General features: G+C 50.6%; 1 protein-coding gene across 2 annotated transcripts; it reads right to left on the bottom strand.

The window, feature by feature from the left end:
• Nucleotides 1–3518: 3518 nt before the first annotated feature.
• LOC138807612 (interleukin-27 subunit beta-like) lies at nt 3519–10856 on the bottom strand. 2 transcript variants are annotated; one of them, XM_069993394.1, is made up of 6 exons: nt 10579–10856; nt 10384–10488; nt 8699–8831; nt 6978–7156; nt 5878–6035; nt 3519–3926 (listed from the first exon to the last, which is right to left on the bottom strand). In XM_069993394.1, the coding sequence occupies exons 1-6, from the start codon at nt 10610–10612 to the stop codon at nt 3774–3776; spliced, it is 762 nt and encodes a 253-aa protein (XP_069849495.1). In that variant the 5' UTR covers nt 10613–10856; the 3' UTR covers nt 3519–3773. The 2 variants fall into 2 exon arrangements, with proteins under 2 accessions (XP_069849495.1, XP_069849496.1); XM_069993395.1 differs by having other exon boundaries at nt 10384–10467.
• Nucleotides 10857–11661: the final 805 nt, after the last annotated feature.

Here is an 11661-nt window from a genome sequence, read left to right as displayed (position 1 = left end):
ACTAAGGGCTTTGCATGCTCCTTTGGCATTATTGATTGGCCCTCTACCACTTGAGCCACGGCTCCATTTCTGCTTTTTGTTGTGTATTTGTGACATGGTGGAGGACGTAAAGATGGAATATGATATTTGAGTTGGATTGTGTAAAATGGATAATGAATGATTGTAAGATATAAATGTAAGTGTGCTGTGGATAAGACTTCCCTGGTAACTCATTACTTTAGCTAGTAACTGTAATTGTAACTCTGTAACTCCATAACCCTGCCACTCTGTAACTCGAAGGCTCTTTTCTGAGCAATGTGAGCCCTAACCCAGCAGGACCATCACCATCCTTTGTTCTATTCCCCTGCTTCCCACAAGCAAAACTTCGGTGGGAAATTTAAACTTAAGGTGTGCATTTCTTGTAACAATCATTGGCTAAAACCAACACCCAGCCTCCCCCTTTCCCGGCCCTAGCCCCAAATGCTTAAAAGCCCATGTGGGCTGTTTCCTGGGATCCCAACTCCAGGCGTAGTCCTGGCACATCAGCACTTTTCCCTCAATAAAATCTTTTATATTTTTACTGCGGACTGAGTGGTCTCACTGCCCCTCCCCACTACAATTGAAGATAGAGTCTCGGGTTTTTTCGTTTTGTTTGTTTGTTTGTTTGTTTGTTTTGAGGGGCAGGCTTCAAACCACGATTCTCCTGATCTTTCAAAGGTGAGCTACCTGGCTGTCTCTTTCATAAAGTTTGTTCTGCGTTTATACTGGGGACGCAGCAGAGAGCAAGGTCTAGACTACTGGTCTACCAAGTCCATGTAGTGGAAATATTCCCTGGTGAGATAGTATTGAGAAAGTGACTCCCCTGCTGGGAGGAAAATATTAAATTGTGATAGGGATGGGTTCACCTGTCATCAGGTGAGTGACCAGAGATACTCCAGGTACAAGGTATCCAAAAGGCTCGGGGCTCTGCTGGGCCCCATAAGGTGCCACTTTTTTTGTTGGTTTTTTAGGCCAGTCTTGGGGCTTGAACTCAGGGCCTGGGCACTGTCTCTGAACCAGTTTGTGCTCAAGACTAGCACCTCTCAGTTGAGCCACAGCACCACTTCTGGCCTTTTCTGAATAGTTTATTGGAGATACACTTTCCTGCCCAGGCTGGCTTTGAACTGCGATCCTCAGATTTCATCCTCCTGAGTGCCTGGCAGTACCACGAAATTATGTTGTCCCCAAAAAGAATAATTTCAAGGGCACATTGAAGTATATACCAAGAAAGTTGATTAGTGAACCCCAGACATGGGTACAGGCACATTGGCTCACAGAAGGCACTAGTGCCCTAACATCCTGGAGTATTTATGATGAAAACGTTGAGAGCTGGGTGCCAGTGGTTCACACCTGTAATCTAATGACTTAGAAGGTTGAGATCTGAGGATCACGGTTCAAAGCCAGCCTGGGAAGAAAATACTCTTATCTCCAATTAAGCACCAAAAAGCTGGACTAGAGGCATGGTTCAAGTGCTAAGTGAGTAAGCAAGACTCAGGAGCATGAGAGGCCCTGAGTACAAGCCCAAGTACTGTTCTCTTTACTCCTCAAAATGGCCAGGTTGGATTCTATGGAAGTTACAGAGAAGAATGTAGAAATATTTTTTTACAGGCCTTTGGATTCCTTAATTTTAGATTCAGGTAGCAGCCAGCCATGAGTGGCGGGGATGCAACCCAAATGAAAATGGGATACCAAGGTTGGAGAGGAAAATGTTGTAATTAAGCATTTTTAATATCTATATTTTCCTTTTCTTTTAAGTAGTTTTACAAGGAGTTGCCATTTAACAAAGCAGTTCACAATATATCTTGATCCCTATCAACCCGTTCAACATTCTCATCCCTCCCTCCCTACCCCTTCCCTCACTCTTTCTCATTTTGTAGAATGGACATTGGATTCTTAACTGCATCTCCCCTCTTCTCCTCTTCATTCTTCTATCCCTTTACCCTTGACCACACTCCACCCCTTTTGAGTACCTGCTTCCTGGAGTTTTATTTTGCTGAACTTTGATTTTTGCTAAGGAATTACACTATTGAATGCACTGTATTTCAGTTAATACATTTGTATACACTTGCATTCCACCTAATGTGTGAAGAGTTTCTAAGCTAAATTTAGCTTCCACATGTAAGGGAAAACACACATCCGATGTCTTTCTGGGCCTAAATTACTTTCCTCTACGTAGTTTATTATTCCAGGTTTTTCCATTTCTTTTCTTTTCTTTTCTTTGTCTGTCATGGGGCTTGAACTCAGGTCCTCAGCACTGTCCCTGAGCTTTTTCACTCAAGGCTAGCCCTCTACCAATTTGAGCCACAGCACCACATCTGGTTTTCTAGTGGTTAATTTGAGAAAAGAGTCTCATGGCCTTTCCTGCCCAGGCTGGCTTCAAACTGCACTCCTCAGATCTCAGCCTCCTGAGTAGCTGGAGTTACAGGCATGAACTATCAGCACATAGTCCATACCTTTACAAATGTTGTAATATCAGTCGTTCTAATGGATGAGTAAAATTCCATTATCTATATCACATTTTCTTTCTTTTTTTTTGGGGGGGGGGTCCGGTCGTGGGGCCTGAACTCTGGGCCTGGGCGCTGTCCCTCAGCTCTTCAGCTCAAGGCTAGCACTCTACCACTTGAGCCACAGCACCACTTCCGGCTTTTTTCTTTTTGCTTATGTGGTGCTGAGGAATTGAACCCAGGGCCTCAGGCATGCAAGGCAAGCGCTCTGCCACTGAGCCACCTTCCCAGCCCTATATCACATTTTCTTGCTCCATTCATCCACTAAGGAGCATCTGGGCTGATTCCATGCCTTGGCTATGGCTAATAGAGCTGAAGTGAATATGGCTGTACTGGTAGCTTTACTGTATGTAATTAAACTTCCTGACTCCAAGTGACCCTCAGCCCTGTAGACAGGCAATCTCAGTAAATCCTCAAATCTCACCCACTTTCAGTGTATTGGTGGTTTTTACTGTGGTTGTTATTGCTGGTCCTGGGTCCTGCGTGCTATCTCTGAGCTTTTGGATTCAAGGTTTGTGCTCTACCATGTGAGCCAGAACTGCCCTTCCAGCTTTTTGGTGATTCATTCATGATATGTCTCTTGGATTTGCTTGTCTGGGCTGGCTTCAAACCAGGATCCTCAGATCTCAGCCTCCTCACTAGCTAGGATTATAGGTGTTGAGCCACTGGCACTCAGCTCTATAATTTTCAGATAGGGCTTCACACTTTTCCCCAGGCTCTACTGGACTGCCATCTTTTTACCTATGTCTTCAGAGTAGCTGGGGTTATAGGCATGAGCCACCACACCAGCATACTGATAAAAGATGGGGGTCGCAATAACTTTGAGCCCAGGCTGGGCTTCACTTTCAGTTTCCAGCCAGCTTGAGCTACATAGTGACTCCTATCTCCAGAAAAAAAAATCATTCTAGGTTTCTCTGTTATAGTGGCACACACATGAAAAAATAGGACTAAGACAGCAGGCATGCTGTTTCCAACAAAGCTTCTTTGCTAGTGAAAGTTTTTAATTGAAAATACTTATTTTTGAAGCTCTGGACTGTGCTCAAGTGGGGGAGAACCCAATCCCATTTCACAGGCCAGGAAACTGAGGCTCAGAGAGGCAAAGACACTGGCTCGATTTCCCAGCTTCTCAGCAGGATCAGGTCAGAACTGGAAACCAGTCCAGATGGATCCCCCCATTCTCAAATAGCAGTGTGGGGGGGGCATGACAGGATCAATCAGCCCCCTCCGTTTAGGAGCTCTGGGAAGTCTCCATTACTTGCCCAGGGCCACAGAGGTAGCAGCAGGGAGACTCCAGTCACTGGGCTCTCCGTAGTCGGTGAGGTCCTGAGCAGCCACCTGGATTAAATACCTGGAGTGAGGTCTCACAGCCCTGAGGGTGAAGGTGGTGGCTTCGATGGGTCCCACCTGGGAGCAGGAGACAGTCAGGTCATAGGAAAGAAGAGGTGGGAAGGGTCACCATGCACTGGGCCCCACCCTGAGACATCCACCTTATAAGCCTAAGCTCCAGTCCTAGACTCTGCTCCCAAATGCCCAGCCCACATGGCTTTTCCTAACAACTCTCTTATGATTGGACTTTGGCTTGGTTGTCCCTCAAGTGTTCATACATTGACGGTGATTCCCTACTGAGAAATGAAGAGGGTGGAAACTCATTCCTACCATGATGTTTGGAGGTGGGGCCTCTATGAATTATGCAAGATGTTCAGGTTGAAGCTTCCTGTGGACTGGGTTGTGTTGGGTTTATCAGAAGGAGATCACACATACAACAAGCATGCACACACACACACACACACACACACACATGCATGCAAGGACACACATGTATGGACAGAATACTATGTGCTGTGTCACCACACAAAAGCTGTCCTAGCTGCAGCTTTGAGTCTGGATCCTCAGATATCAGCCTCCTGAGTCGTTAGGATTATAGGCATGAGCCACACTGCTCAGCATTATGTGAGCTCAAAATTTCCTAGTGCTGGGCTGGGGGCATGGCTTAGTAGTTGAGTACTTGCCTAGTGTATATAAGGTCCTGTGGTTAAACCCCAGTCCTGCCAAAAAGAAAAGAAAGTGCACTATCTTCCAGGTGTGGGGGTACACACCGGTAATCCCAGCACTGAGGAAGTAGAGGCCGGAGGCCTACGCAGCAGAACCCTGCCTCAGATACCAAAATGGCAAAAAGAAATCTGTGGTGGGAATCGTGTAGTGAAAGATTGTATAGGTAGGAGGCCTAAATAAACAGAAGACAAGTGCTGGAATGTGGTCTAGTGGTAGGGTGCTGGCCTGGGTTCGATTCCTCAGTACCACATACACAGAAAAAGCTAGAAGTGATGCTGTGGCTCAAGTGGTAGAGTGCTAGCCTTGAGCAAAAGAAGCTCGGGGACAGTGCTCAGATTCTGAGTTCAAGCCCCAGGCCTGGAAAAAAGAGGGGGGAGGGTTAACAATTAATTTTTAAAATTTATTTTGTGGGTTGTGGGGCTTGAACTCGGGACCTGGGCACTGTCCCTGCGCTCTTTAGCTCAAGGCTGGAGCTCTACCGCTTTAAGCCACAGTGCACCTTCCAGTTTTCTGGTGGTTAATTGGAGATAAGAGTCTCACATAGACTTTTCTGCCTGATCTGACTTCAAACCGCAATCCTCAGATCTCAGCCTCCTGAGTAGCTAGGATTACAGGCGTGAGCCACCAGTGCCCCGTTTTAGTTTTTACTTTTCTAAAATTTACAGCAATGTATTTTTTTTCCTATGAAGGTGAAAATGGTGTACCATAATAAAATGAACCCTTTTAATGCAGACCGTTAAGGGGCATTTAGTGTATTTCACGATGATGTGCAAACATCTCTAGTTCCACAACCATCCATCGCCCCCAAAGCAGGTCTGTCCTCATGAGCATCACCCCATCCCCTTCCCTGCCCTGGTCCCCACGAGTCCACTTCCTGTCTCTGGATCTGCTTGTTCTAGACATTTCCTATCAATGGAGCTGCACACTGTGGAGTCTTTTGTGTCTATTTCTCAAACTGAGCACAGTGGCCTCCAGATCCTTCCAGATTGTAGCATGGGTCACAGCTCATCCTGTTCCTGGCTGGGTAATATTCCACCTTGTGTGTGGCTATTTGTCCTTCTGTGGATTTTGGGCTGCTGTGTGTCTTGCAGGCAGCTCTGAGTGTATAGGACCAAGGACGGGAGTGAGGTGTGCTCACCCTGAGCACAAAGAGCAAGGATGGAGTGAGGCCCACTGTGGCCCCTGTTGTGAACAGTCTGGAGTGGAGCTGCTGACTATCCCCGAGCTCCGTGCAAAGCCCCACAGCACCTGTGGGCTGTGGCCCCACTGCTCTCCCTCCCAGGTGCCCCCTGGTCCTCCTCACCTGGCGGAAACGGGTGGCTCCATGACGCTTGTAGCGGATCCAGTACTTGAGGGAGAAGACCTCTGGGAAGGGCCAGGACTGCGGCGGCTGCCATTGCACCTGCAATCGCTGCCCAGAGACTTGGCTCAGGCGCACACCAGTGGGAGGGTCTGGTTTGACTGAGGGGACAGCAGAAGCAGGGTCAGGGACAGTGGTCATTTCATCATGTAAGCATCCATTCATTACTTCATGCAGTCATCCACTCCTGTGCTCATTTGTCTATTCATCCATCCACACATCCGTTTATCCAACCAACCATCCATCATTCATCCAAGATCCATTCATTCATTCATCTATCCATCATGTATTCACCCATCATCCATCCCTCATTCATTCATCCATTCATCCACCTACCATCAACCCATCCATCCACCTGTATATCTGTTGGTCTGTTCTTCCATTTGTTCATTCATTCATCAACTCAAAAACAAGTCCAGGTTGAGCATCCATTACTACTCTAGGGGAGGACACAAGGGTGATGGACACCTTTCTGCTCCATAATCCATCAGGGAGCAGACAAGAAATGAAAGCGCGTGGCGCATAGAGCAGGGAAGACAGTCTAAGAGCCAACTGCTGCTGCTGACATGAATAGTCCACATATTGTGAAACTCTCCACTGCAGAGAGATGCAGCGGTGTTGAGTGCAACCAACCTACTGTGCCCTTCCCAGCCGGCAGCAGCTCCCTTCCTGTCCCCAGATCTGCCCGCCCTGGATGGTTCCTCTCCATGGAGCCTCACACTGTGGGACCTTTCGTGTCTGCTTCTCTCACTAAGCACGGGGGGGGGGCCTCGGGGTCCCTCCATGTAGTAGTGTGGACACAGCCTCGTCCTGCTCCTGGCTGTGTGATACTCCAATGTGTGGACAGAGCACTGTGTGCATCCATTCACACACGGATGAGTAGACCGTCCCCCTCTCGCCAGTGATGTCACCATGAACATTGGTACCGGGGGGCGGGACGCAGGCGGAGGGGGCGGGACGCAGGCGGAGGGGGCGGGACGCAGGCGGAGGGGGCGGGACCCAGGCGGAGGGGGCGGGGCAAGGGGGCGAGGCCCGTCACTCACTGAGGCGTTCAGGCACGAAAGGCAGCAGGCGGTAGGCGGCGCCGCCGGGACGCAGCACCGTGACGTTGAGCACGTGGGGCACCATGGAGAAGAGCCGCACGTCCAGGACTGAGCAACGCGGGGCGTCCGGGGCCGGCTGTAGGCAGGGCCGGCTGTCCCCAGGCGCGGCCATGCCCAGCCTAGACGCAGAGGGGCGGCGGTCAGGGCCTCCCTTCCCAGCTCCCTAGGGAGCGGCGAGGGGCGTGTCTCAAAGGGCGTGGCCTACGTGGTACGGGGCGTGATCTAGCCGTGGGGGCGGAGTTCTAGTGGTAGGGGCGTGGCTGAACGACGCGGAGCCAGTGGCAGGCCTGTCTCAATAAATGGGGGCGTGACCCAAGCGGTAGTAGGCGTGGTTCAAGGCGTGGGGCGTGGCTCAAGTGGTGGGTGTGTTTCAAATCATGGAGGCGGGGCCCAAGCAGTAGGGGGCGGGCTCAAGTCATAAAAGGCGTGGCTAACGTTGTAGTGGGCGTGGCTCACAGCAGAGAGCCTGCCAAGGAGTGGGAAATCCTTAGTTTATCACAAGCCAGGTAATATTAGCTACTCAGGAAGCTGAGATCTGAGGATCACGGTTCAAAGCCAGCCCGGGCACGAAGAGACTCATCTCCAATTAACTACCAGAAAACCAGAAGTGGCACTGAGGTTCAAGTGGTAGAGCACTAGCCTTGAGCAAAAGAGGCTCAGGGACAGCGCCCAGGCCCTGAGTTCAAGCCCCAAAAGGAAGGAATTAAGTGTTTTTGATACTCAGATTACTCTTAAGTATAAATATACAAGTCGAATAAAGGAAGAAAGATAGTTACGTTAAATTGTAGTAAATATTTGAAATATTTGGGTGATATTTGTATCATACATAGTAAAACTAACCTCATCATTTAGTTTTGTTTTTGTTTTTGTCTTGCCAGTCTTGGAGCTTTAACTCAGGGCCTGGGCACTGTCCCTGAGCTCTTTTGTTCAAGGCTAGTTTTCTACCACTTGGAGCCACAGCACCACGTCCAGTTTGGTTTTCTGGTACTTAACTGGAGATGAAAGTTTCTCAGATTTTCCTGCCTGTGCTGGCTTGGAACCACCCTCTTTAGATCTCAGCCTCCTGAGTAGCTAGGATAACAGGCAGGAGCCACCAGCGCCCAGCCAACCTCACCCATTTCTTTCTTTCTTTATGTATTTGCCAGTTTGGGAGCTTGCTTAGCTGTTTGCTGGTTAGAGATAAATTTCTTGGATTTGTCTCCCTAGGCTGGATTAGAATCTTGATCCTGAGATCATAGCTCCTGAGCAGCTAGGATTACAGGTTGGGCAGATCAGTCATGCCCTGCCTACTGGGACCCCATCACTGTGACCACGCCCCTTACCACTATAGCCACGCCCCTTACCGCTGTAGCCACGCCCACAACCCTGAAGCTGCTTGCCTCCCATCCAGTCATTCCCTCACCACGGAAGCCAAGGCTGTCAGCAGCAGAGCCCCACCCCTCACAGGTGAAACCACGCTCTCACCCTGAGCCATGCCCCTCGGCACCACGCCCACTGGCGCTGGGGCCACGCCCTAAACCACCGGAGCCATTGGGGCCCGCAAAAGCCACATGGCACCTTAGGAACTTTCTGTTGTTCAGGCTGCTCTGGGATTGGGGTATCTGTGTCCCCAGGGCTTATGGGGGGGCCATCACCCGGGGGTCCCTTCCAGCCCCACTGACCTGTATGTGGCAATGAAGGACATTGGCCCTGTGGCATTGGAAGCTGGTGATAGAATCCAGGAGCAATCTACAGCCACCGGATATCTAGAGGCACGGCACTGCACCCTGAGCTGGCTCACAGCCTCTGGGGTCCCTGCAGAAGAGACAGGAGCCTGAGCTTCAAATTCACCCCAGAGACTGCCACAGCCCTGTTGTGTGCTCAGCCCCGCCCCCCTCCTCCACCACACTGGCAGCCAGTACCTCGCAGAGTAGGAGCTACATAAAGGTTTCCATGCCAGATAGATCTGCCCCCCCTACATCCACACCAAGAGGTGAACAGGGCAGTTACCATGGGGTTACAAGAGTTTTGCTTTGTTTTTTCTTTGGGGCCTGTCCTGGGTCTTGAACTCAGAGCCTGGGCACTGTCCCTTACCTCTTCAGCTCAAGGCTAGCACTCTACCACTGTGAGCCACAGCACCACTTCTGGTTTCCTGGTGGTTAATTGGCGATAAAAGACTCTAGGGGCCAGGAATATGGTTTAGTGGTAGAGTGCTTGCCTAGGCTGCATGAAGCCCTTGGGTTCGATTCCTCAGTACCACATACACAGAAAAAGCTAGAAGTTAGCTGGCGCCAGTGGCTCATGCCTGTCATCCTAGCTACTCAGGAGGCTGAGATCTGAGGATTGCGGTTCAAAGCCAGCCTGGGCAGGAAAGTCCGTGAGACTCTTTTTTTTTTTTTTGTCAGTGGTGGGGCTTGAACTCTGGGCCTGGGCGCTGTCCCTCAGCTCTTCAGCTCAAAGCGAGCACTCTACCACTTGAGCTACAGCACCACTTCCGGTTTTCTAGTGGTTTATTGGAGATAAGAGTCTCATGGACTTTCCTGCCTGGTCTGGATTTGAACCATGATCCTCAGATCTCAGCCTCCTGAGTAGCTAGGATTACAGGTGTGAGCCTTGGGCGCCAGGCCGGAGAGACTCTTATCTCCAATAAACCACTAGAAAATGGGAAGTGCTGCTGTGGCTCAAGTGGTAGAGCACTCACCTTGAGCTGAAGAGCACAGGGACAGTGCCCAAGCCCAGAGTTCAAGCCAGGACTTGCTAAAAAAAAAAAAAAAAAGAGGCTCACAGACTTTTCTGTCTAGCCTGGCTTTGAATAATGATCCTCAGATCTGTCTCCTGAGTAGCTGGGATTATAGACATGAGCACAGGTACCTAGACACATAAACTTTTTTTTTTGGTTGTGGGGCTTGAACTCTGGGCCTTGGCACTGTCCCTGAGCTCTTCAGCTCAAGGCCAGCGCTCTACCACTTGAACCACAGTGCTATTTCTGGTTTTCTCGTGGTTCAGTGGAGATAAGAGTCTCACAGACTTTCCTGCAGGCTTTGAACCATGATTCTCAGATCTCAGCCTCCTGAGTAGCTAGGATGACATGCATGAGCCCCGGGCGCCTGGCTCTCATGAACATTTTTGACTGACTCCAACGATGGGCAGCCAGTAGATATAGAGACCCCATTCTCCATTCCTGGCTGTCACCCCAGGCTCCTGCTTCTCTGTGCCTTGGTTTCCCCATCTGTACCATGGCTGGTTACTTTGGTTTCACTAATAGATACATGGTAGACAGAGATAGGTAGGCAGGGGCTAGTACCTAGAGAAGGCCCATCCCTCTGTTCAGCCACCTTCCTTCCCCTGCCCCACCGCTCCCACTCACCTTTCACTCCACTGGGGGACACGCAGAGGGTGAGCACCAGGAGTAGCCTGGGGGTCATGGCTGCGGTGGCTCTGCTCTCTGGATCTGGGGTGGGGATGCCCAAGGCTGGGGTAGGAGGCAGGGGACTTGGGACCTCCCCAGGGAAAACCCAGTGCCCCCTTCAGCCCCTTCCCCCCCCAACCAGGTCTGACTCACCAGCCAGAAGAATCCCCCAGCCCCGGCCGGCCATCTTGGATCAGGGCTGCAGGAAGGTCCTGGGGGGTGAGGCAGAAGTGACCTCAGGGCCTCTCCCTCCCTCCACAGATGGTGGTGGAGGGGCCTTTCCTTTCGCTGCTTCAGCTGCCATTGGTGACAGGGGAAACCCCCAGGGAAGGGACAAGGACAGAGGGCAAGCGGAGGAGAGAGTGAGAGGAGAGAGAGAGTTAGAGGCCCCAAGACAAGAGCCACATGGACCCCAAGGGACACAGGCACAGAGGCAGGGCACAGGTCTTTTGCTGAGAACAAAGTTGGGCTGCTTAGGTGGCAGCTCACCGCCTCCCCCCTACACATCCTCCACCCCATGGGGAAAGCCCAGCTGAGCCCTGGATGGGAAGGGAAACCACAAGGGCAGGGGGAGGGGTTCCCACACTTCCCCTAAATGGAAAAAGCCAATGAGCCCCAGGGTCTACAGGGACTTGCCAGGGGACAGGAGAGGCTGGGGACAGGGGCTCCCCCAGGGACAAGGTTTAGGGGCATGAAAAAAAATGAGGTTAATTAAGAAATGGAAAGTCCAGTGCTGGTGGCTCATGTCTACAAGCCTAGTTACTCCAGAAGCTGAGATCTGAGGATCATGATCCAAGGCCAGCCCAGGCAGGAAAGACGGGGAGTTTCTTATCTCCAATGAACCACCAAAAAGCCAGAAGCAGAACTGTGGATCAAGTGGTAGAGTGCTAGCCTAATCTAATTTCCAAATAACCACCAAAAAGCTGGGGGTAGAGTTGTGGCATAAGCAAAAGAGTTCAGGGACCTTGAGTTCAAACCCTATTACTGGTACAGAAAGAAAGAAAGAAGAACAAAAGGAAGGAAGAGATGAAGGGAAGGAGGAAGGAAGGGAGGGAGGGAAGAAAGACAAAACAAAAACAAAAACAAGAAAAGCTAGGGCTGTGGCTAAATTGAAGGGGTGTGGCTTAGATGGGCATGTTAGAGGGGTGTGGCCAATGGGAGGGTGTGGCTCTAGTAGTAGAGTCCGCCTAGCAAATGAGAGGCCTTGAGCTCAAACCCCAGTACCTCCTGTGTCCT

This window comes from Dipodomys merriami, unplaced genomic scaffold (assembly GCF_024711535.1).
Source record: "Dipodomys merriami isolate MVZ:Mamm:240054 unplaced genomic scaffold, mDipMer1.0.p SCAF_421, whole genome shotgun sequence".
NCBI lineage: Eukaryota > Metazoa > Chordata > Mammalia > Rodentia > Heteromyidae > Dipodomys > Dipodomys merriami.
This window is presented reverse-complemented; position numbering and strand designations above follow the sequence as displayed.